The sequence below is a fragment of the Arvicanthis niloticus genome, chromosome 9, assembly GCF_011762505.2.
Source record: "Arvicanthis niloticus isolate mArvNil1 chromosome 9, mArvNil1.pat.X, whole genome shotgun sequence".
Taxonomy (NCBI): Eukaryota; Metazoa; Chordata; class Mammalia; order Rodentia; family Muridae; genus Arvicanthis; species Arvicanthis niloticus.
The window spans coordinates 66050215-66075820 of NC_047666.1; the positions used below are offsets into that span (position 1 = coordinate 66050215).

At 42.1% G+C, this 25606-nt stretch overlaps 1 protein-coding gene across 1 annotated transcript; it reads right to left on the reverse strand.

Moving 5' to 3' along the window:
- Positions 1-4402: 4402 nt before the first annotated feature.
- On the reverse strand, positions 4403-18166 carry Klrb1 (killer cell lectin like receptor B1). Its single transcript, XM_034511947.2, has 6 exons — positions 18034-18166; positions 12479-12577; positions 11787-11861; positions 10453-10607; positions 10037-10152; positions 4403-6061 (listed from the first exon to the last, which is right to left on the reverse strand). Exons 1-6 carry the CDS (start codon positions 18116-18118, stop codon positions 5920-5922), a joined length of 672 nt encoding a protein of 223 aa, XP_034367838.1. The 5' UTR covers positions 18119-18166; the 3' UTR covers positions 4403-5919.
- Between the last annotated feature and the right edge of the window lie 7440 nt (positions 18167-25606).

Below are 25606 nucleotides of genomic sequence, written 5' to 3' on the forward strand. Positions count from 1 at the left end.
TAGCAGGGCAGTGGTGGTGCACACCTTTAATTCCATCACTTGGGAGGCAGAGGCAGGCGGAACTCTGAGATTGAAGCCAGCAGCCTGGTCTACAGAGTAAGTTCCAAGACAGCCTAAGGCTATACAGTGAAACCCTGTCTCAAAAAACCAGAGGGGGAGAGAGAGAGAGAGAGAGAGAGAGAGAGAGAGAGAGAGAGAGAGAGAGAGAGAGAGAGAGAGAGATAGATATTGGGGGTTTGGAGGAGAGGGAGGGAGAGAATTGAATTTCAAAGATATTCAACCACTTATTAGAGTGAATTGATTATTTTGAGATCAGCCCATTCAGATGGACAAATGACTTCCAGTGCAGCTGTTTTTTCATTGTGTACATGAGTACACACACACACATTCTCTCTCTCTCTCTCTCTCTCTCTCTCTCTCTCTCTCTCTCACACACACACACACACACACACACACACACACACACATACACACACACACACATACACACACTCCATACAAACACACACTGTATACCTATGACATCTTTGCTTATGTCTAATCTTCACAGATTTGGCCTCATTTTCAAAGCAATAATAAATTAAATATAAGTCGGTCAGACACCTTTGATTTCAGCATTAGGGAGGCAGAGGCAGGCGGATTTCTGAGTTCAAGGCCAGCCTGGTTTACAGCGTGAATTCCAAGACAGCCGGGACTAGACAGAGAAACCCTGTCTCAAACAACCAAAATTAAAAAAGAATTAAATATAAGAAATGATTCTGTGTTGATAACGGCAACCACATTCAGTACCGGGACACATATTTCACTGAGAATGTATTCATGAGAAGAAGTAGGTTAGTTATAACTGCTTTAGAACGACATTCTCTGAAATTGTTTTTATGTAAATAGAAATAGCTTGTGAAGCGACGCGTCATTAAAGCTAGCCCCAGACGCTGAACTTGGAGCCGGAGGAGCAAGCAAATAATGCTGTTCTGATAGTCTGTTGTATTAAAAAGTACTATCTATCTATCTATCTACTGCGGAACAAATCCCTCCAATGTGCTAGACTGAAACATCGCCCGCTTTATGGCTATCTACCACAGCACAGAGCCTGCCACCAGGTGGCAAAAGTGAAATTTCTCCCCACCGCACTTTGCTTTCAAAGTTGGGCAGCGGTGCGTTGTGGATCCAAGGTGGCGACAGACTCCCTTTTCAATTTATGAGCTAACACTCTGACTGTGCAAGTAAAAACTTCCTAAGATAATGTCTTTTATTGCTGGATCTAGAGAAATGTGCGAAGATGCCTCAGAAGGCAGGGAGGGAGCCCAGAGAGCATTCACACAACAGTAGTCAACGTCCAAATTGCTGCGGTGGGGCTGGGCTTAATCCCAGCTGCCTTTAACCCCAGCACTCCAGAGGCAACAAGGCAAGATGATTTGAGGGCCATCCTTGAACTCCACACAGAGATTCAGGACCCTGTCTCCAAACAGAACAGAACAGAACAGAACAGAACAGAACAGAACAGAACAGAACAGAACAGAACAGAACAGAACAGAACAGAACAGAACAGAACAGAACAGAACAGAACAGAACAGAACAGAACAAGTTGGTGTTGTGGAAAGCTGACTAAAGACTGAAGCATTGACCAGAGAGAGTTCTGGGTCAGAGTCCCGACTCTCTTGCTGATTAATTTTGTAAGTTACTGAGACACAAGGCTCTGATTGGCAGCTGAGGAAACTAATACTCAACTGTGCGTTGTTATTCTTCATTCAAACACCGGTGCTTGATTAGGTGGATTCCGTATCTTGGCTCTATAAATAGTCTGCAATATGAAACTAGCCTCGCATTTACCTCTGTAAGGTACTGACTTTATCCCCTACGTATTGTTAAAATAAAACGATTGGGGTCAAGTTTCCCTTAGCTAAAAGGATTTGTTGAGCAAGAAAGAAGACCAGGTCATGGATAATGTTCACATTTTCCCATCAAGGCTGGAGGGCATTTGGAAATCGGTTCAAGCTAAAGTAAATTCCTACCCGACGTGTTTGTTTTGTTGGGCTTTAGCTTCCTGAGACAAACTCTTGCTATGAAGCCCAGTCTGGCCTTGATCTCTTGAGCCTCCTCCCTCCATGTTGTGATCCCGGCATGGGTCTCCAGGTCCTGCATCAAAATCATTTTAATAATAAACATTTTGGGAAGGAAAGCAGCGTTGATGCTGAGTTCCCTCTGCCTGTGGATAAAAGAGGAAGTGGCCACAGTTTAGGGACACAAAGGAAGTCCATTGGGAAGGCCCTTGCTGTTGCTGGATTATTTAGATTTATTATGAGGACAGTTGCTACGCTAATAGGGAGAGGCAGTCCTGGTCATACCGGCTCAGCACCAGTTCTAAGTTAAGGTTGTAACATAGGTACCGGAAAGAAGGAGGGAGTCTTTTGTTGCGTTTTGCTAATAGCTACTGACCGAATAAATTCCTTTATCTCTTTACTGCCTCATCCTCCATTCTTGATTGCTCTCCTGTTTTGTTTTTAATTGATAGGAAACACGGTTGGAACACCACACTTTGGATGTGGCTTAGAGCCGCTGTTAGTTTATGTCAATAAACACTGAGTCTGTCAGGGGAGGTGGTGACCGGCTGTGAGACTGGAATGAGACCCGACATTTTATAAACCTTCCTGGTGGAATTTCACCTTTGTAGCTGGAGTTCCAGAGATGATCTCAGTAGAATCCTCTCCAATAGTGAATTAATACTGAAGCAGAAGAAACAGAGACAGACAATCTAACTCTTGGGAGTCATGAGAAAAATGTTCCACCCAATGTGGTCTTTAACGGTTACTTGATTTCATCTGCAACATCCGTGTGTGGGGTGAATCATGAGCCAACAAGTAGGACTCATCAAATCTTGAACAGTGTTATAAAGTTGTTAGCAGCTGGCCAGTGGTAGCACACACCTTTAATCCCCAGCACCTGGGAGGCAGAGGCAGGCAGATTTCTGAGTTCGAGGCCAGCCTGGTCTACAGAGTGAGTTCCAGGACAGCCAGGTCTACACAGAGAAACAAAAAGCAAAACAAAACAAAAACAAAAAACAAAACCAACCAAACAAAAAAACAAGTTGTTAGCAATGCCATCCCAAGAGGCAAGCATGCACATGGCCAAGCATGCACATGACCAAGCATGCACATGACCATTGATGGGAGTATCCCCTTCAGATGTGGGCTCTGATGATGCCATTGTGTTACTGAGATGACTGAGGTGACACCATCTTGTCCCAATGTGACTGCCTGTTCACTTCTCAGCCTTCCACCTTCAACTGTCATATCCAGCTGGGTGGTACTTTTAGAACTGTCCGTGACCTTGACCATGGCTCAAACATAGGATGTAGTATCTGGAAGATGCCCCCGAGCCATTTAAAGAACGCTGATGTTGCTAGGCAACACTAAATCCTTCACTAATGTTCCCCACCCTGGCATTTTTGTAATTATGGTTTTTTCTTTTAAAATACTGTACCCCTGAGCTCAAGTACTATGGTGGTTTGAATATACTTGGCTCAGGGAGTAAGGCCACACAATTAGGAGGTGTGGCCTTGTAGGAGTAGGTGTGGCCTTTTTGGAGGAAGTGTGTCATTGTGGGGGTGGGCTTTGAGACCCTCCTCCTAGCTGTCTGGAGGACAGTCCTCTTCTGGATGCCTTCAGATCAAGATGTAGAACTCAGCTTCTCTTCCAGCAGCGTGTCTAAAGGCTGACGTGCTTCCTGCCATGATAATGGACAGAAGCTCTGAAACTGTAAGCCAGCCCCAATTAAATGTTTGCCTTTATAAGAGTTACCTTGGTCATGGTGTCTCTTCACAGCAATGAAACCCTAACTAAGGCAGGTGCCAAGAAACTTTCTGGAGGCACAAGCCCGTTCTTGATCTGGCCATTAATAAAGGACTCAGAACTTTTAATTGGATTAGTCAGCATGCTTGTCAGTAATTATCTCATATGGATCATTTCATTCCAAGGTATTTTAGTCAGGGTTTTGTTGCTGTGATAAACACCATGACCAAAAGCAACTTGGGAAGGAAAGGGTTTGTTTCAGGTTATAGTTTACAGTAAATCTTCTAAGGAAAGTCAGGTGAAGAACTCAGGAGCAGGAACCCGGAGACAGAAATGGAGAGAAGTGATGGAGGAGGGCTGCTTACTGGCTTGCTCTTCTTGGCTTGTTCAGTTTGCTTTCTTATATTATCCAGGATCATCTTCTCAGGGGCGGCACCACCCACCGTGGGGGTCCTGCCATATCGATTATTAATTGAGAAAATGCCAGACAGGCTAGCTTACATGGCAGTTTTAAGGGGGATGTTTTCTTAATTGGGGTCCACTCCTCCCAGTTGTGGTGTCAGGTTGGCAAAAAGTTAACGGACACATCAGGTAAAGATTTCTCTTTTCTTTTTGTCTTTCACAGGAAAGAGTTCAGCTAAGACATTGTTAGAGCCCTAGTTTATTTAGCAAGGCAAAGGAACTCGGAGCAATAACAGACTCCAGAAGGATACTGGAGCAGGCTGGGCTGGAGGTGGGTGGCAGCTCTCTGGGCTCTGCATGGTGGATTTTTGAAAAGTGTCTTTGGTTTCCTCTCTCCTATATCAATGTCATGTTCCTGCCTTGGGTAGCCAGCTTCATTTATCTACTCTGCTGAAATTGTTTCAGGACCAAGATGTCCGCACAGCTGTGCCTTCCCTGTTAATCAGCATATTCATTGGTGGCATGTATGGTCACTGGGAAAGTCCCCTGGTGTCTTACTTTCTTACATGGGCTGCCTCCTGCTCATATCTGCTTAGCTGCATGCTCTTAACAGTTACAGCCTCCTTCTAAAAGATCACTGTTGTTAACAATTGGTTTCTAGTGCTGCATTTCTCCAAAGTGTTTCCTAGGTAAATTGTTTTCTAAGAGTTTTCACAAACTAATTATTCTTTGAGTGTCTATACGTTGAAAGTCATTATCATCAAGTATTAAAACTCTTTGTTCCTGGCAAATAGGTGTTGAGAATTTATTTGAATCATGATAATATGTACTTCAGTTTAAGTAATTCAATTTGAAATGGAGTGATTGGAGCTTGTAGAAGCCCATTTTTAAAAAGATTTTATGTTTCATTATAAAGTAAATTCAATATTTTTACTCTTTAATTTTCATGGACAATTTGGCAAAGTTTTAGAAAGTGGGACATTCAAAAGATGTATCTTTTTTAAAGCTTAATTTTCCCCAAGCGTGGAAAGAGGAAATGCAGAGCAAACTAGAACGAAAATGACCAAAGAGCGGCGGGAAGAGCTAAGTTATCTTAGTTTGCTTTTCTGTCATGTAAACTGAAAACTTTCAAAGAAAAGAAGCTCGCCTCTGCCAGTTATGGAGCTGAGAAGCCTAGCACCAAGGTGTCAAGCATTGGCTCAGGGTCTGCTGGTGAGCATCGGTAGCCTGGTGGAGGCATCACGTGACCAGAGCTCAGTTTACCCAGGATTTTGTAGGTGCTATTTAAACTTCTGTCAGTCTCTCCCCCAAATCCCTTAACCCTGGGCTTCTGGTGTCAGTCGAGGGCAAAGGCTTTAGTCAATGTTCTAAAGCCCGGTGTGATGGCTCCGAGGGGATAAGGCAGAGATTGAGACTTTTCAAACAGTCTTCTGTGGATGTCTGCAGATGGCCTCAGGCACAGAGACCATCAAAAGCCACACAGACTCCAGCATTAGAATCCGATGCCCCTCCCTCAGCTGCCAGGGCTTCTTCCCACAGAACTCCCCTCATAGAATGGCACATCTGTGTCTGTGTACATTAACATTTACAGACTAAAGAATCTATAAGAGTCCCGGTGCTTTCAGAGTCCGTGCGCTGTGCCCCTGCTGCACTGGGAGGCAGACATCTGAGACAGGTTGGATGCAGAGATCTGGTGTGGATGGTAAAGTGATCGGGATTCGATTCCCAGTCAGGAGTCATTACATGTGGTTTCACGTTTCAGTTCCTTTTGGCAGATCCAAAAGTTATCTGAATCACAGCTATCGGAAATCACTTTGTCCCCTGAGATGGCAGCACAGCTGCCCTTTGTAGAGTCACCAGTGATTTTTAATCTGAGGAGAAAGAGAATAGCCACCCTTAGTGTTTAGGATTTTCTATAATTGTCCTGAGTTGGTCATCTTCTCCTCTAGACTCCTAAGGACTGTAGAACACACAGTTCCTACGCACAGAAACTTATTTTTATAGTGGGAAGTAGTTAATGCACAGACTCCCAACTGGTCAAAATTCTGAGAATAAGTGATAGCTGAGTGCTCAGCCCTAAGTGGAACATTATTTCATCACCCCTACCGCCCGGCTCAGGGCACATCATGGAAAAGAAGTTGGAAAGAATGTAACAGCCAGAGACAGGAGGAGTGCCATGAAAATGTCTTCTGGGCTTGACTCGGATGGTACACTCATGAACTCAATGCCACTGTGATGACCTGCACAAGACCTGAACAAGATTGGGACTGCACAGCCAACATTCCATCCCAGGTAGAAAGGGAGTTCTTGAGACCCCACACTTCCTTGAGGATATGGGCAGTTAGTAGTTGCTGGGTGAGGAGATGTCATTTTCATCAGTAATATAGCCATTATTTATTTGCCTATGCTCCTGTGAATAGCCCCCCGATTCATATTCAAGTTATCAATCAGAATTAAACTCAAAGGGTCACACACACTGTTGTGTAGCAATTTCTTCTGAACTGAAATGTTCCATCCTGGAGGGAGGTTCATTAAGATTCAGAAAGTTTGTCCCCTGAAACTTCACCCAGCCGATACCCTGTTCTGAAAGATATCTGTTCTCCCCCTGAACAACTATGCTCCTGTGTCATCCCCTTCCCTACATCCTGCCTTTTTGTGTTTATAACCCCTGTGTGAAAAAAATATAGATTACGATTTGATTTTAAAAAATTAAAAAAAAAAAAAGATTCAGAAAGTTTGCTGGGTGATGATGGCTTTTAATTCCAATACTAGGTAAGCAGAGGCAGGTGGATCTCTATGAGTTCAAGGCCAGCGTGATCTACAGATCGAATTCCAGAACAGCCAGGGCTACACAGAGAAACCCTGTTTTGAAAACCAAAATAACATAAAAATAATTAACAATAATAATAAATAATCAGAAAGTTCTAAAGGGAAGCTCCTTAAAACTCAGTAAATAAACAACTCACAAGTCTTAACAACAAACTCCCGAAACTGAGCAGGAATAGAAACAGTGTTATGTTGTTGTCATGGCATAGCCCAGAATGGAGTCATATGAGAAGTCTGAGTGCATGAAGTTTGAGTGATTGTAGGAACACTCCAAGAAAACAGGACAAGAGTCTTGTGAATCTGTTTCTTTAAAACATGAAATGGTCTTAGAATGTGCTTTGTGGCTGGGCTGTGGTGGCACATGCCTTTAATCCCAGCACTTGGGAGGCAGAGGCAGGCAGATTTCTGAGTTCAAGCCCAGCCTGGTCTACATAGTGAGTTCCAGGACAGCCAGGGCTATACAGAGAAACCCTGTCTCGAAAAACCAAAAAAAAAAAAAAAAAAAAAAAAAAAAAAAAAAAAAGAATGTGCTTTGTGCTCCTCCAAATTGCAGCAGAAAGGACTGAGTTTATTTCAGATTGCTTATTACTACTTACTATTGATAATTGATGTTTAAAGTATTGTTTGTTTGCTTCTCTGGAAGAACACATTTGTCATGCTCAACTTGTCTTTGCTATTGTATACAGCTTGAACTCATGAACTTTCTCAGCCCTCAGTATAAATTGTCTGCTGCTCTGAATAAAGTTGGTTATTGCATGAGATTTTAGTCTGTCTCATTTATCGGCTCCATTCTCCCAGGTCCTACTGTCTCTGGAGCTGTGATACATTGCTCCTTGTTATACCAATAATTATGAGTTCTGCTAAAATATATAACTTAACCATGAAGCACCAGCTCTCCCATTGCAATAATGGTTGTCACGACAATCTCACATAATAAGAAAATGAGACACGAAAGAGCAGATGGCTAATGGCTGCTTTGTGATCTACATACAGTTATGGCTTATAAACCAAGTGTGCCCTAACTGGGCACATTTTGAAACCCAGGTGTCCAGCTGGTGATTCTACTCCTGGGTGATTGGATCACGAGCACACCAATTCTGTCAATGGATTACTCACTGATGAGTTTCCAGCTGAATGAAGGGAGCCTCACAGGAAGAGGCCCGGCCTTTGAAAGGCCTATCTTGCCCTGTCTCCTTTCTGCTCCTGGCTACTGTGAGGTGAGCAACTTGGTTTGTCTCTGCCCTTCTACTGTGTTTCTGCCATGGGAGTCACAGCAATGGAGCAGCAGACTACAGATTGAGACCTCTCAAATAAAAAAGAAAATCATTTTTTTATTCTTGTTCATCTCAGGTATTTTGTCACAGTGATAAAAAGCTGATTGATAAGTGATTTTATTGCATCCTCTACAATGACTGTTAATATGTAGGTAGTTTCAGATGTCAGAGATCCCTACTGATATTTATTGATGATATTTTTTTCATACTCTATACTAGTTGGGACATGACAAATTGATCTAAAGACACCCTGTTCTTTATTTTCACCAACATTTGAAATGTGCTGCTTAAGACATTTCATGTAAAGTGTAGAAAAGTACAAAAAAGATAAAAGAAAGAAAAAGCAATTATGTATATTGATAGGTTCTGAGTAGCCACTTTCCAAAGGAATTAATCTAGTCCTGGCTTTAACACTCCATTGTATCCATGCACACATACATACATACATACATAATACACACTTCATACATACATACTACATACATACATACATACATACACACACATACACACACACATACACACCTGCATACATACACACAACCTTATAAAAGGCTGGTATAAAAGGCTTTTTATATGTAAAATACTTTAACCACCTTTGGAATCATATTTTCAAACTATTCTGAACTTCTTTAATTTTTGATATCAGTGTTACTCCCTCTGAACCAATGAGCAAGAAACATGACTACTTTCATCTGTATCTTAGATATAGCCCTAATGCCCTGAAAAATACTGGGGTAATGTACCCCCATACCTAATGGATCAACTGGCTATGAAGTTGTACTCTTGCCTTCTCAGTTGTTAATTACTGTGCCAATACCAAAAGGTGGCAGGATATATGGTATTGTCATTTCTATAGCCATTTCTATACAAGAACTTTTTTCCTTCCTCTCTCCTCTCCTCTCTCTCTCTCTCTTTCTTTCTTTCCATCCATCCCACTCTAGTCCCCCCCCCCCAGACCCTAACCCCATAACCTCTCCCCTTTTCCTCTGAGGAGGTACCTCCCCCAGGTATCCCCCGACCCTGGCACATCAAGTCTCTGCCAGATTAGGCACATCCTTTCCTACTGAGGGTAGACAAGGCAGTCTTTGGGAATGGATACCACAGTTAGGCTAAGCTTAAGGAAAGCCTCTGCTCCAGTTGTTGTGGGGCCCACATGGAGACTGAGCTGCACTTCTGCTATGTGTGTGCCGAGGGCCTAATTTCAGCCCTTGCCTGTTCTTCAGTTGGTGGCTTAATTTCTGAAAGCTCCCACAAGACCTGTTTTTTATCTGTAAATGTTAGTCACTTCCTCATCTGCCCAAAAAGATGGTTCTCTGAGATTATCATGTTAGAAGCAAGCTGCCATGGAGAGGTCACATAGCCCTCAGTCTGGCCAAAGGGCAGCACAAGTATATAAATGGGAGTAGTCCTGCTGATTGGTTCCTGAGTAAGCTCTGAAGCCCCTCCCACTATACCAATTAACTTTTTTTTTTTTTTAATATCAGAAAGGAGAAGGCTTTGGATGAAAAAAGAGCTGGAGGCTGGTGCTGGAGGAGGAGTGGGAGCAGAGCAGGAGGCAGAGCAGAGGGCATGTGATGGAGACACAGGGGCGGGGCAGGCAGGAGGAGTAGATGGCTAGCTGAGGGACTGTCCCCAGCAAAAAGACTAACAGTCTCCATGTCTTTACTATTAGCCCCCAAGAGGAACCCCCAAAAGCCCCCTGCAACAGAAATGAATATTCAGGTTAGCGCCTCTAGTACTCACACATCAGAATTCAAAGTCGAGCCGTTTATCCACTTCCAGTTCCTGTCTGTAGATGTGTAACTTAGTCCAATCCAAAATGAAATGTCTTTTCCCTTTGACAAGTCCTGTAGGGATCTCTACAATCAAAACAGGGCAGAGGACTTAACCCTGAGTCTGTATTGGTGACTCATATTCTACCAGCCTCCTGAAACCTAGTTCAAGGGTCACCTGTACCCACCTTGAGTCCCCAACACAGTTGATTCTTCCTTCTTTGTGAGATGTGTGCCCCATATTTATGATCCAAAGGACACTCACCTTACACAGGTAGCTGTTGGCCCACATGTCCAATTAGTCTCTCAGACTATGAGCTCCATAATGTAAAGTCTCCACTTCCTTTGAAGAATGTGCTCATGTCTCTGTTTTATTGAACAACTTACCAGTTCTTCTTGGTCTTGAATGAGCAGCAAAGTGGCTCCCTTTTCATCACAGTCAGCTTGACTTTCATTCCAACGTTTGGAAACTTGAGAAACATGAAAGCACTTATCTCGGTGTGAAAGCCAGTCTTTGGGACACTTTAACTTAGCTGGACTATCTGAAGCGAGAGAAAGACATGGTGTATTTCTACCCTGTTCTTGCTGCACCACAGCTGGTTACACACAGTAGTTGCTTTACTAACACACACTTTTATTAACATGTGCAGCAACAAGATTGCTGTCTTGACATATCAAAGAAATATAAATAACAAAGACTTTATTTTTGTTTCTGCTAATTAACTTCAGACAAAGTTAACTATTTGACAAATTTATTAAAACAATCAAGTACTTCTTGTGGTGGTTTGAATAAGAATGGCCCCCATAGGCTCATATATTTGAGTGCTTAATCATCAGAGAGTGGCACTATTTTTGGAGTTGTAGCCTCATTGGAGGAAGCATGTCATGGCGGGTGGCCTTTGAGATTTCAGAAGCACAAACCAGATTCAGTGTCCTCTCTTCCTGCTTCCTGCCCATCCAGATCTAGAACTCTCAGCTGCTTCTCTTGGATCATGTCTGCCTGTGTGCTGCCGTGCTCCCCACTGTGATGACGTGAACTGAACCTCAGAAAGTGTAAGTAGAGCCCAATTAAATGCTTTTCTTTATAAGAGTTGCTGTGACCATGTTGTATCTACACAGCAATAGAACACTGAGTCAAAAGCATATTCCTTTTTTGGTATGTGTCTGTGGTTTATGTGCATGTGTGTGCAAGTACACAGGCTTATGTACATGCAGAGGCCAGAGAAGAATGTAAGGTCTCCCCCTCTCTCCCTTTTCACTTATTCCTTAGAAGCTTCCACATGAAGCTAATTTTCTTTTCTGCAAAGCTGAAAGCCAGCAGGCCTCAGTGACCATCCTGTCTCCACCCCCTGAAGTGCTGGAGCCGTTTATTAAATGGATGCTGGGGTGGTAATTACAGTCTTTGCACTTACACACAAGCACCCTTATACTACTGAGCTGTCTCTTAAGCCCCCAGATTTTACTTTTTAGCTTGATATTTGTCTGTTGGTGACCAACTGTGCTAGCAGCCTGAGGAAGCATGGCCGGGTAGCTAAGATGCTAGATCTCAAGGTCACATAGCTTCAGTGAAGTTTCCGGCAACATCACCTATCAGTCACGTGACTTTTGACAAGTTCTTAACTTTTTCATGCTTCAGTTTTCTCAAACGTAAGACCCACCATGATGTGAGCTTTGCCTGAAGGTGTCGTGATAGCGATCAAATGTCAGGATGTCAAAATTACCTGTTGTATTCATCCCGTCCTTTTGAACATTCACGCTGCTTTCTTCTACTGATGGTTTTTGTAATAATGATAGCACTGGTATAAGAAAACACAGGAAGAAGTTTGAAAAACTGTTAAACTAGACTGGGTATTGTATCTACCATCTTAACAAACTTGAGTATGGACAGAAGACAATACATTAGCAACATGTTAATAATAGGCTGGTTGGAGACAGAAGAAAGAGAGAACAAGAAAAGCACAGATCACCTGGATTCACAAGGCTGTTAGGCTACAGGTTATCTAAGGGCATTACTGAGGCTCTCACACTGCTCACGCTTCTAACTTCTCCTCTGGAAGTGTACTCACACCCTCACCATCTGTGAGCATACTCACACTCACACCCACACCGAACAGAAGGTTGCTGACTGCCTTCTGGGGTTCAGTAGACACCTAATAAACTCATATTTAGGCATTGTGGCTTTCATTGCTATTGTCACCTTGTCACATGTGTGACCTTTTGCAGGGTTCTAGGTACACATGTGTCACCCCATAATGATTCTCAGAACAAGAAAGGAAAGAAACATGAGAGGTGATGTTGTCCTGTACCTGCTCGTCATTGATCTTTCCCCAGGCTCAAGGTGGCCAGATCATGTGAAGAAGCCAAAATACGGTGGAAATAAAGAATTCTAAGCAAAAGCTTCTGTCTTACTTACCTAAGACACCGAGTCCAATCACACACAGGACAAGAAGGATAAGGCCAGCACAGCCGAATTTCAGAGCCAACCGATGCCAGCGTGGGCACCTACAGGTGTCTGAGAAGTTAAAGAAAATACATTTTTAATCTAGTTGAGTGCATTTGGAATGAAAGTCAGAGGTGATTTACATGGATAATTGGATTCAAGTCGAGGGTGGGGTGCAGAAAAGAACCTTTCTCAGCCAGCTTACGGTAGAGTTCCACAAGATGAGTTGGGTCAAACGGTGTTTTCTCAGAAGACATAGGACTACTTGACTTCTCGTGCACGTTTCATGTGAAAAGGGGGTTAGGAGGGAGAAACTCGATCGATGAGGAAGATGTTTTGAAAATTGCTGAGTGAGTACTTTATTACAAAAATAAAGTGTAAGTTCTGTTATGGAAAGGAGCCAGTATTTCCCCCAAGAAAGAGCACGTGTGTGTGCACACTCGCATGTGTGCCCCCCCATGCTCGCACACGCATGCACACACACACACACACACACACACACACACACACACACACAGAGAGAGAGAGAGAGAGCTAGAGAGAGAGCTCAGTTTTGTGCTAAGTACGACCCCTTTGGTGCTGGTGATGTAGAGTAATTCTATTATTTAAGGTGGGGCCTTCTTCACTGTTGTCAAGAATGATCTTCTGCAACTTGGAGCAAACCTTAGGCATCTATGATGCTTTGTTCTGGACAGGGTTTCAGTGTGTAGCCCTAGCTGGTCTGGAACTCTAAGCAGAGTAGTCTCAGTCACCACGTTGTTTTCAGTATTTTGACTACATTAGTCTCTTCTTATCACACTAGCTGAGTTCTCACACTCTTAATGGTGAGCTGAACTGTGGATAGAAGCAAACTCTATGTACATGGTTTCACACACATAAGCATGGAGTTTTCCGTCTTAACTGAGCACATGCATACTGTAGCTATAACTTTTACAGCTTAATATGTAGTAACAAAATCTGGGTGTTTTTTTTTTCCCTTTCCTTAAATTGAGGTTTTTTTTCACCTTGTCATGTAAAGGTAGAGGCCTATGGCTTCCCTTTGACACAACAGGGTTGCTAGCACTTAGAGCACTCACAGTTTGAGGCTGCTATTCAGTAAAATGAGGGTTATTTGAGCCACAAACCTAGGTGACTGGCAGGTGGTGAGGAGGGACTCATGTCTTGACCAAAATCATGCAACATCTCATTGAGCTGTTCAGAACGATGTCCAGCTTAAAACACAGAGTTACTTATTCTGGAGCTTTCTATTTAATCTTTATCAACTTGTTGTTGACTATAAGTTATGAAAGTGCAGAAACTGAAATGGCAGATGAAGGAGGTAGTATAATATATAACACATGCCTACATCTACAACACTACATCGGTGTACGACTGGGTCCTATATCTTCGCTTCTCTTGGTGGCCATATCAGTTACTGTACAATGAGTGTCTCACGTTTATCAGAAGTTGAGATACAACAAGTTATAAAATGTGCTCACAAGCATCATGATTTGGTCAATTTATTTTGATTTTAGACAACTTTGAATGCATGAGTGTCGTATGGGAAACAATAACCATAGGTTAATTTATGAAAGTACGACGGAGAAATACTAGCTAACTCCTGTGCCTGTAACTGTTACAATTCCCCAATGCTCTCGTCTGGCCTCTAGCATTTACATTTACAGTGGCTTTATGAATTCTAAGAAAGCTTTCCTAGTTGACTTTTGGCTGCTCTTCGTTCTCTTTTTGTCCAGGTTGGCCTCTAACTCTCCATGTGGTTAAGAGTGGCCTTGAACTCCTGCCGCCATCATATCTCAGGTTCAGGTATCATAGGTGTGAACCACATACCTGGTGAAGGTTTTTCCTTCTTCGTAGCACCATTTGATTTATGATTTATATGTATATTCTGTTCACTTTGTAATTTTCTAAGTATTTCTTAATATAAATGAATATATGTTTTGAGCTAACTGTTAAATTAATAAAAATCAGACAGGTTATTACATTGTCTTTTATTGGCATTGTGTTTTCCAGAATTGCCTTTATACCCATCTCTACTTTCTCTCCGTATTTTTTTTTACATTATCCATAGAAACTGAATTGCATAACTGAGACCGAAGACAAACACCAACTGTCTCTAGTCTCTAGACCAGAATTGAGATATGACATCCACTGAAGCAAGTTAGTTCCTTTTAAGATGTTCCTCTGAAGAAAGGATGAAAGGAAAGGAGTGTAGGACCCCGAAGGACTGCCATGCCCTGGCTGAGACTTTCTGTGTGCTGCTGTCTACTAAGTAACATTCTGCGGTTCCTCTAAGATCAAAACATCCTGACTAAGGCATGGTGCCCCAGGAAGGGAATTTACACTTGACATCCTATTGCCCCCCCAGTTGAGTTCCTGTTTTTTCCTGAGTTTGTGTTTTTCCTTCCCTGGCTTGGTGTATATATTGAACCTGCCCAGTAAAAGCATTGGCATTCTCTCATAATGGATGACCGGAGTCTGAGTCTTTCTTTAATCCCCCAGGTCTACACCCGAGCTCGGTACTGTGGCAGCGCTGGAGCTGTCAAAGGATGGAGAGGGAGAGAAGAAAAAAACGTTCCAGAAGAGACAAAAGACAGTCTGACTTACACTGTAGCAGTATCTGTAGACCCGACAAACTACAGACTGAAGACAGTTACATATGAAGAGCTGCTTCATTATTCTCTAAAGATATACATGATAGTAGCTGTTCCTATGGCTTTGAAATTACCCTAAGTGCTATAAGTAATCTACAGATTATCTGAAGCACACAGCAACATGCAAGCAGGTTATTTGTAAGTACTACATTTTATGTAAGAGACCAGTGTATATGCAGATGGCTGGAAGCAATCTTCTGTGGACAGTGAGCACTGTTGTATGGTGAGAGGTGATACAGGACAGTCATGGATGGAAGCAGGCGCTGTGTTAGGTTTGAGGGTATGGCCAGTGGGTTACCAGTGCTGCTGTGTCCTGGACAGAAGGACACCAAAGGAGACTCCATAGCCCATAACATTTTTATAACCCATGAGTGTTCTTATTTATAAGATGTGGACAATATCTACTACAGAATGTTCTAGAGAGGACTGTATGCAATAATCATTCTAAATTCTCAAGTGTAGCATCTGACTGGTGGTAACTGCTAATAAATAATCATTTTATTTTTTTCTAAATGGTGAGGATTTTTGTTTTGTTTTAATTATAGGTTAAAACGTCATTTGAATAACTTAAAATGTTTTTCATCCATTCATGACAAAATTTAAAGAACTCTGGTTCTCAGAGTTGGGTTCCCTGTTCTATCCTGTCTTACAATTGAAGGTATATACCAAAGAAGCTATGTGAGCGTTGGTTATGTGGAAGAACCTGCATGGAGCTCTTTTTTTTGGTATTTATGCAATGCTAAGTCATCTCCACTGTTCTAGACATTTCAGCAGCTTCCCCCTCAACATCTGCACCTCCAAGGAATTTGGAATGCCCTCCAAATCCCTTTCTGCCTGTCACCATTCTTCCTGACTTGGTCTCCGAAACACAACAGGCATGTGTGTTCCCCTACAGCATCATAGACAAGTTCTCCCTTTGCATTTGTAGGTCCAGCTGCCTAGAAGACTCATCTCTCAGACACTCAGACTAGTTCCCAAGCATCTCTCATGGCTGGACTCCAGCATCATTTCTCTGGAAGGCCTGCCTTGATGACTCTGCTTGACATGATGCTGTCTCTCAAGACAAAACTCCCGAGTTCCGCTTAAATACTTTCCTTGTTAGCATTCAACATCTCAAAGTTGTTGATGGCAAGTGTTTATATCAATGATTTAAAACTTCACAGTAATAGAAAATCTACAGGGAGAAAAATGTTTTCCTGTTTCTTCATGGCTATTTCCCCAATGTCTAGAGCAATATTTGTCTCATCGTAATTAGTTATCTCTGAGCAAAGGAAAAAACTCCAGAGGTATTCATACATATTTTACCCATCGTACCATCAAAACAGACCTTTGGCCATTTAACCACAAACAAACTAGGTCGCTGCCCAAGTCCCCCTTTCCGGTCCTTTTTGCTGGCAGATCTAATCATGGTGCTTCGAATTTACCACTGTTTGAGTCCTTTAGCTAACAGGTCCTGGTGGTTTCACAGTTATTATGCTACTGCGTCAGCATTTTCTCTTCAAACATGATGCTCTATTTTTATTCTACTATTATTTGTTTTTTTTTTTCCCCTTCAGGTTTATTTCCAGATTAGTAACATTTAGAATAATTTTTAGCCTTCTTAAAGACACCTTTTTCCAGTTTTCTTATAGTTTTGGTTGTGAGCCCAGCCTTTAACGGCTGAGCCGTCTCTCCAGCCCTCTAGTTATCTTGATTTGGGATCATAGACAGTAGGACTTGAGAGCATTATTATTTTTCTCTATATTTGTTTTTGTGCACACTTTTCAACAAGGCGTTTTCACCACTTTTGCTAGGCATGATGGGAAAACAAAGACTTGCTTTTTCCCAACAAAAAATAACTGGCGCCATCAGCTCCCCGTGCAGTTGTCAAACCAGGCCCTCCTTCCACTCTCCACTGACTCTTACGTAAACATTTTAATAAAACGTATTTGGTGACTGAGACTGTCTCTTTCACGCACACCTTTGACAATTTAATAGTTTCTAATAAGAACCACTAAAATTGGAAGTCCACATGTCACAACACACAGACAACATCATGTCGGAAAACAACTGCTTTAAGACCCGTGTTCAGTTAGACCGCAGACTGGAATTCTCTTATGATTATTTTCTACACTTTCTGCCTGAGCTTCCGGTCTCTTACACCTCAGCCATCCTTAGGTCATGTGCTTCAATTCTTGCCTGACTCCCACATTTCTTTTGGTAGAATTACTAAATCCTCTGGTGGACAAGAGTGCTACTTTTGGCCAGCACTGAGATATGAATTCTAAACTGGTCCTAGTACCTTGTGGTTCATACATTTAAAGCTATTATGCTCTGCAAGAGGGATAAAATCAGCTTTTAAAAAAATTAAATAAACTTTTTTTTTTTTTAAATATAAGAACCACCAGCTTTTAATTTAATTCGACCTTTGATTTTGACTATGACTTTCCCCCCAAAGATTGTCCTGCTTTTGGGGAGACAAAGACATTAACCATGAAGTCTACACACAGCACTGTGAAGGGACAGCTGGGGTTGCCGCCAAGGTAGAATTAGTTCATAGTGTCCATGTTTTGTAGATGAATCTGGAATTAGCAATTTAATGCCGCAAGTATCTCTTAAAACACCCCTTTGCTCAAGTGAGTAAAATATTCTTTCTTAGGATCTTTAGCAAAGGCTAAACAGGGGAAGTGAGGTTCAGATTTCCTTCTGACTACATGAGTAAAAATGGAATGTATGGCCTTTCTAGAACTGGTTTTCTGCAGGCAGGCTGCCTACACTATGTAACAGTAGCACATGCCTGCTTGTCCCCTTTAAAACAGTGACTTACACCCATAGGTTATAGAGGAGGATCTTAACCCTGGAAGATAATTCAAATGCCAGAAGAAGTAAGCTGCTTACCTGGGGAAAGAGATGGAGGCAACTCATGCTTCGGCTCTTGGGTCCTGGCTAGGTTTAAGTCTGCATAGACCACTGACATGTCCATTGGAGATGCAGGGACTTGACAGTAAACTCGTGAATAGGGACAAACTCCAAGTCCTGTGAGGTGAAATGAGCAAAAAAGGAAGTCCGCTGTGTAAGCTCTGCTGTGTGTGTCCACACCCACCCACACTGGTAGCTGAGGGTTTCTCCATAGTTATTGACCTTGGTGTCTGTCCTGCTTACACAAGCTTAGGGTTTTGTTTGTTTGTTTTTTTGGGGATTTTTTTGGTTTTGTTTTTAAGACAAGAATGTGCAACATACAGAACATAGGGTTTGGTTTCTCGACAAATTTCTGGAAAGGTCTTTCTTGTTCTTATTCCTCTAACCATCCGTTATGAGTTATCCTTTCAGACCTCCAATGCAATATTCATCCTGAGTTCAAATTTACCTTGGCCCTCAGCCCTCAGGGATTAAGATGTAGGGCATTTATACTAAAATCGTCCTCACAGGTGCATACTGTGAAGGGAGCCGTAGAATGTGGAATGCAGCTGGGGCTGTGGTAAGACCCCACGATGATACAACAGGAAAAGCAGCAGGTGCCACTTACTGTTGTTCTCAGTTAAGGACTCCATCTGTCAGAGTGACAGGGAGTGGAGGACTTTGGTCTATGGGATGTGCTAACTCCTCCAGGGATTTTCAGGCCTAGAGCCTTAGAGCAAGGACTACAAATGACCCCCAAGTCACACACTCTCATATCACAAGTGAAAAAGAAGAAGAAAAGCAAGGATTTCCTTAAAGACGCTTTCTGTGGTTACAGTGGAATTGAACCAGGTGCTCACAGTTACCTGGTAATGGCAGCAGTCTGCTGGCTGTGAGTTCTAGCAGACAGGGAATGTGTACAGACAACATGGGGCTCACACTCATTTCCCATGATCATGATGATTATGAAGTGAGGGGAAGTCTGTGTGTGGTCTCACAGCTCACTTAAGACGCAGTGGAACATCCTCAGGTGTCACTGATGGCAGTCACCTCACTCAACACCACGTCCGGAGCTCTGCCTCATGCTATTGAAACCTAAGATGTCAACAAGTGGACGAGATTTTCCAGAGTTGTCCATCTTGAGAGATTCTATGTATTTATTTTGCTCAGATTACTAAACCTGGCAGGCAAGAGTACTGATTTCAATCAGTGCTGAACCGTCAGTGTATAGATATATTTCGTCTACATCAGCACCTCAGGCTTTACTATGTATAAGAACCACCTGAAAGTTTGTTAATGATTCACTTCCTATCACTTAACTCCCCCTCCCTTCCCCAGATACCCCGAGTATCTTCAATGGGAAACGTGTGAATAACATTCCAAACATTTGAGGTGGCTCATGGATCACGCTTAAGGAAACATCCCTGTGGTCGGTGAATGAGAGGACAGATTAGAAAGATCAACAGAGTAAAGAGAAGTCTGAAGCTGTGATTAGAGGATGGATAACGCTTTGAGGACACTGAAGTTTATTTTAGGTTTGCTTTATTATTTTATGTGCATTGGTGGTGCTCTACAGACTGCCTTGGAAGATAGGAGCTGACCTTCGTCCTCTGGGAGGACAGCCGGTCACTGCTGAGCCATCTCTGCTGGCCCGACATTGAAATGTTGAATGTTCTGAAGCCTGACACTGACGGACCTATAGAAGCCTTACTAAAAGCAAGAGATTTGAGGGGAGATACTTTCACCAGCAAGTGCTTCCAAAAGACTAAGCCGCAAAGCATAAAGAGACTAAAAATAGCAACCCACGACAATCGTCATTGCTCCTCGTTCCCCCTGCAGCTGATAGACCACTTTTTCTGTGACAGAGTGGCAGGGGCGACTCCAACTACTGCAAGGTTATTATTATTATTATTATTTTTTTTACAACAAAAGTTTTGGTACGTGGCCATCACTGTACAGATAAAAATAAAACCTTCCTGAGAATTCATATCAGCAGAATCATCTGGCCATCTGGCTGACCAAAGTCATATGATCACCTAACTGCCCAAATGATAGTTCCACTGCTCAATATGTCAGATTTCAGGACTATAATGATCTTGTCGCTATAAAATATAAGGAGAGTGGGCACTCGTGTGTATATGTGTGTGAGAGAGTACAAGTGTGTGATATTAAGCATACACAATGTGTTGTGAAATCTAAAGAACTCAAATGGTGAATGAGTATGTGATCCTGGGTTTTATTTATTTTTATTTGTCCGTGTAGATGTATGTGTTTATATGTCTGTGTGTCAATACCGTGTATGTTTGTGTGCTGTATGTGCATGTGTTTGGGGATGTACACACCTATGTGCATGCACAGAGGCCAGAGGAGAATTTTGGATAGTCTTTCTTCCTTGTTCCTTTGAGGCATGGTTTCATTTGGACCTTGCAATGACTTTGTGTTTCCAGGTAGACTGAAAACCATCACCCGCCTGCAATCCTCCTTTCTGGATGCTGGGGTTATAGGTATTCCAGGAACTACACCATTCTTATCTGCTAAGCTATCTTTCCAAACCCTGATACCGAGTTTTAAAGCGGCTATAGTCAAAGTCATATTGAAAATCTCAAAGATTAAAAAAGACAAGCTTCCCTGTGGTAGCCTGCTTTGATGGCGAACTCTTTTACTTTAATAGTGGAAGTTAGAATGTGTAGGAAACATAGAGTAAAATACAAGCCTGACTCTCGAGTGTGAAGGAATGAAAAAGAGGCTGCACAGACAAAGCAAGGGCTGGAGAGATGGCTCAGTGGTTAAGAGCACAGGCTGCCCTTCCAAAGGACACAGGTTTGATTCCCATCATCTACCTGGCAGCTCAAAACTGTCTGTAACTCCAGTCCCAAGGGTCCTGATATTTCTTCTAGATTCTTTGGTCACCAAGTCCTCAGCTGATAGACAGATACAGTTGCAGGCAAAGCACACTTTGTTACTGATGTTGTATATGGCGTTATAAAGTATAGTGTATACACACTGTCATATTTCTGCTTTTTAAAATATGTTCAGCAAATTAAAAAAAAAAAAGACCAAGAGAGGTGACTGATGTGTCAAAATCAAAGAAAACTTTACACAGATACAAAAACAAACAAACAAGACAAAAGCAGGGACAGGTGACCCAGTAGAAAAGGGAAGGAATACTTTATAAATTAAAGCACTACAAACATATGAGAGTCTTCAGGAAGAGTCTTAAAAAAATTATCCTAAAGATGATTAGTTAGCAAGTAGGAACTCAAGGAGCTGATGAACACCACAGAGAAATAACTACAGGAAGACAGGAAGGCTATAAATACATGAGCAAAATCGTCTACCAACAATAACCAAACTGATGTGAAGAATGAAAGGCTACAATAGCAGAAATAAAACATTCACTGCAAGTCAAAACTGTGAGCGAAACAAACCTCTTTTCCTGACATCAGAAGATGGAATGTTTGTGAAGGGTAACAGAATGGGAGAAAAAGAGAGGGGAGACTGTTGAAGTAATGGGGTGTCAGCATGACCAAAACGTGGGATATGCACATGTGGAGTGTGTCACAAAGAAAACGATTATGTTTTACGCTTAATACTTCTAATAAATAGTAGGAAAAAAAGGCAAACCGCTTTTCTTTATGCATATTCTGGTCTCAGTTGTTTCAAAATAACTACATAAAATGGAGTCATAGAGCTGATGTCTTCAAAGTGGTGATAAATTCATTCCAACCAAAAAATTACAGTCAGCCAAAATTACCCTTCAAAAGCAAAGAAACTGACTTTTTCAAATACTCAAATGCCGAAGGAACTTATTACTACTGGACCTGTTTCACAAGGGATAATTCAGAGTCAAATCAAGTCAAAGTGAGAGGACAATGAGGAGAAAAACAAAGTCATAAAAAGTCGTCAGCATACACAGCAACACAGGCTGTAATACGAGTACATAGATTTTAAGTGCCGAACATACTTTTAAAAAGCAGGAATAATTATATGACAGTGTGTGTACAATACTTTATAATGCCATATACGACATCAGTAGCAAAGTCTTGGGTAAGTAAAACTAATGGGATGTCTCTGGCTGAAATTAAGCTAATGCCAGTTTAAGATAAAATTCTGCACCAGGCGGTGGTGGCGCACGCCTTTAATCCCAGCACTTGGGAGGCAGAGGCAGGCGGATTTCTGAGTTTGAGGCCAGCCTGGTCTACAGAGTGAGTTCCAGGACAGCCAGGGCTACACAGAGAAACCCTGTCTGAAAAAGATAAAATTCTGCATTTTAAAGAAGCTTTATATAGGAACTGACAAGATGGCTTAATTGGTAAAGGCGCTTGCTACCAAGTCTGAGTCTGAGATGGATGCTAGAACACACATTGCAGATAGAAAGAGAGGACCAGTTCTAGCAAGTTGTCCTCTGATCTTCACATGTGTACACACAGATTTTAAATTTAAGTAGTACTTTTAAAAACGTCTTAAAAGCGTTATTATATAACTGCAACAATAACCACAAAGCCAATGCATGCAATGTCTTACTACTGCCGTGAAGAGACACCATGACTCAGGCATCTTATAAAAGAAAGCAATTAATCGGGGCTTGCTTACAACTTCAGAGAGTGAGCCCATTTCCATCATGGACATGGTGTGGACTTCTCCCCTCTCCCCGAAAAGTCGGTCTCCAGTGATATACCTCCTCTAACAAGGCCACACCTCCTAATGCTTCCTAAACAGGCCATCAACTGAGAACCACATTCAAATACATGAGCCTACAGGGCCACTCTCATTCAAACCACCACACATAGAATAGAGACAAAAGCAAACGAGTTGAGAATCGAAGCATAGCATTACAAAAACATGTTACAAAATGAGTCAGTAAGAGAAGAAACAAGGGAGGGTGAAATCAGACATTGGGAAATAACAAATTAGTCACCTTTCTACACTCCACTTATAACAAGCAACTCAAAAAGAAAATTAAGAGAACAGTTCCATCTATAATATCATGAAACAGACTAAAATACTCAGGAACAAGCCCAGCTACAGATGTGAAAGACTTCCATAGCAAACATTCTAAAATATGCTGGATGAAATTAAGCAGACACTAATAAATGAAACCTTGGATCAATGAGATGGTTGGACTAGTACTGGTGAGATGACTGTACTAGCAACGTGATCTACAGGTTCAAAGCCATCTCCATTATAATCCTAATAGTCATCTCCTTTGAGAAAATGTAAAAATCTACTCGTAAGTTTAGACAGAACCCGGGGGGATTCAATACATTCAAAACACGTTTGGAAGCCAACAAAGTTGGAGGACCCATGTTGCTTTATTTTAAAAAGTCTTTGTTTTTGTTTTATAGTAATGAAGACACTACTTGTATAAAGACAAGCAGATCAAAAGAAAGGATCACAGAGCAGATAAGATGAGTAAATACCCCTGTATATGGTCAAATGATCATGATGAATGTATCCACTTAGATAAAATGGTCTCTTCAATGCATAATACTTTTAATTTGTACTTGTGTGTATGTGCCTGAGTATGTGTGTGCAGGAGCCTATGGAGGTCAGAAGAGGGCATTGGATCTCCTGGAACTGGAGTTATAGGCAGTTGTGTGTCACCACGTGGGTGCTGGGAACTGAACTTAAGTCCTCTGCAAGAAGAACAAAATGTTGCTAACTGGTGAGTCATCCATCCCTCAATGAGTAATATTTAGAAAGCCGTATGTCTACACATAGAGAATGAAGTGTGACTTTTATTTTACACTAGTATGCAAAAATCAACCGGAAATGGATTAGATACCTAAACTCAAACCTGAAATTACTAAAGTTCTAAAAGAAAATATATGGGAAAGTAGTCATGGCATTGCATGGGACAGAAACTTCTGGGAAGAACTATCAAGCATATTAGCAACGAAAGCAAAATAGACAAACAAGACGATGTGACATGACCTTAAGGATTTTTAAAATAATAATGGTCACAGGTGACAAGGTGACCCATGAAGCATAGAAAAGAACCTGGAGCACACAGGGAGAGCCCAAGGTGAAATACTGCACAAGGACGTACTTCCAGTGAGCTACTATCTCCTCCTAACCCGACACCTACCTGTAACCACCTCCCAAATTTCTATCCTTTAAGGGATTAATTCGGGGGCTGAAGGGATGGCTCAGAGGTTAAGAGCACCGACTGCTCTTCCAGATGGTCCTGAGTTCAATTCCCAGCAACCACATGGTGGCTCACAACTATCTATGATAAGTTCTGATGCCCTTACCTGGGATGAAGGTGTACATGCAGATAGAGGAAGCATATATAAAAAAGAAAAAAACTAATCTAAGATTTTAGGCATTTGCTTCTTAATCTAGGCAAACTGGCAATCAAGGTTAAGTACCACAACAACATAAAGATGCCCAAGGAGCGTGTGAGGAGTTGCACACCCTTAACCATCATGAGCCTTTAGACAAAGACAATGAGGAAAGACCCCTGAGGCTTGAAACGAAGACAGTGAGAAAAGATCCCTGGTTTCCAGTTCTGCATGAAGGAGCCTAGAACTTTCCAGTTCATCCTCGCAACAAACACCAGTGTGAAACAGCTGGAAACCAAAGGGTTCTTGTAGTCCCTACAAATAGAGGTGAGGATGCAGGGCAAAGACGTACCCCCAGTACTGGAGGGATAGAAGAGGGAGGGCAGGAAGCCATGGCTCATGCTAGCAGAGATTCAGGTTCTGCTTCTCCCAAAAGAGAGCCAGAACCAGCAAACCTCAGCTGCAATTGCCAACGTGCTACAGACTTAGTGTGGTTAACTTTGTAGTTACTCATAGCTGTGACACAAACCACAGTTTGTGAAATGAGACTGGCCTCCAGGAACTTGCCCGAGTTTTCATAGTAACCACTACATAAAAATACACATAAGGAAGAGAAACAATGATGTTTTGAAAAACACGACAGAGCCGTCTACTCTTCCTAATGGATGTCTGCTCTCAGAAGATGGGAGGGACCCAGAATCTACGTGGCTGGGATTTTAGTCAACCTTACCAGGGACAGGAGACACAACTCCATCAACACCGATTTCCTCATGGAGAATGGAACTGTGGGGAGCTGACAGAAGGCGGCTATCATCCTTACAGCCATCTTGAGCCATATACCCTGATAAGAGATTTGATTACAATAGCCTATAACAGCTGAGCACACTCTGATAACATCCTAGATACCCAGGATCTTCCCTTGGGTGTGACTTAAGGGTGTGACTTAGAGATCAGATTTAGAGATAAGACCTAAGGGCATGACTTAAGGGCGTGACTTAGAGGCGTGGCTTAGAAGTGAGACATATAAAAGGCGAGAGGCAGACAGAAGAGAGAACAGAGAATCAGACACTTCAGAGAGTACCACTTGGAGTTAGTGAGTAGGAATTAGGCATTAAGAGTACAACTTAGAGTACAACTTGGAGAACAACTTGGAGTAGGAATTAGACATTAGACAGTACAACTTGGATGTAGGAATTAGACATTAGAGTACAATTTAGAGTACAACTTGGAGTAGGAATTAGGCATTAGGCACTTGGCACTTGGAAGAAGAACTTGGAACTGAGAAAGAG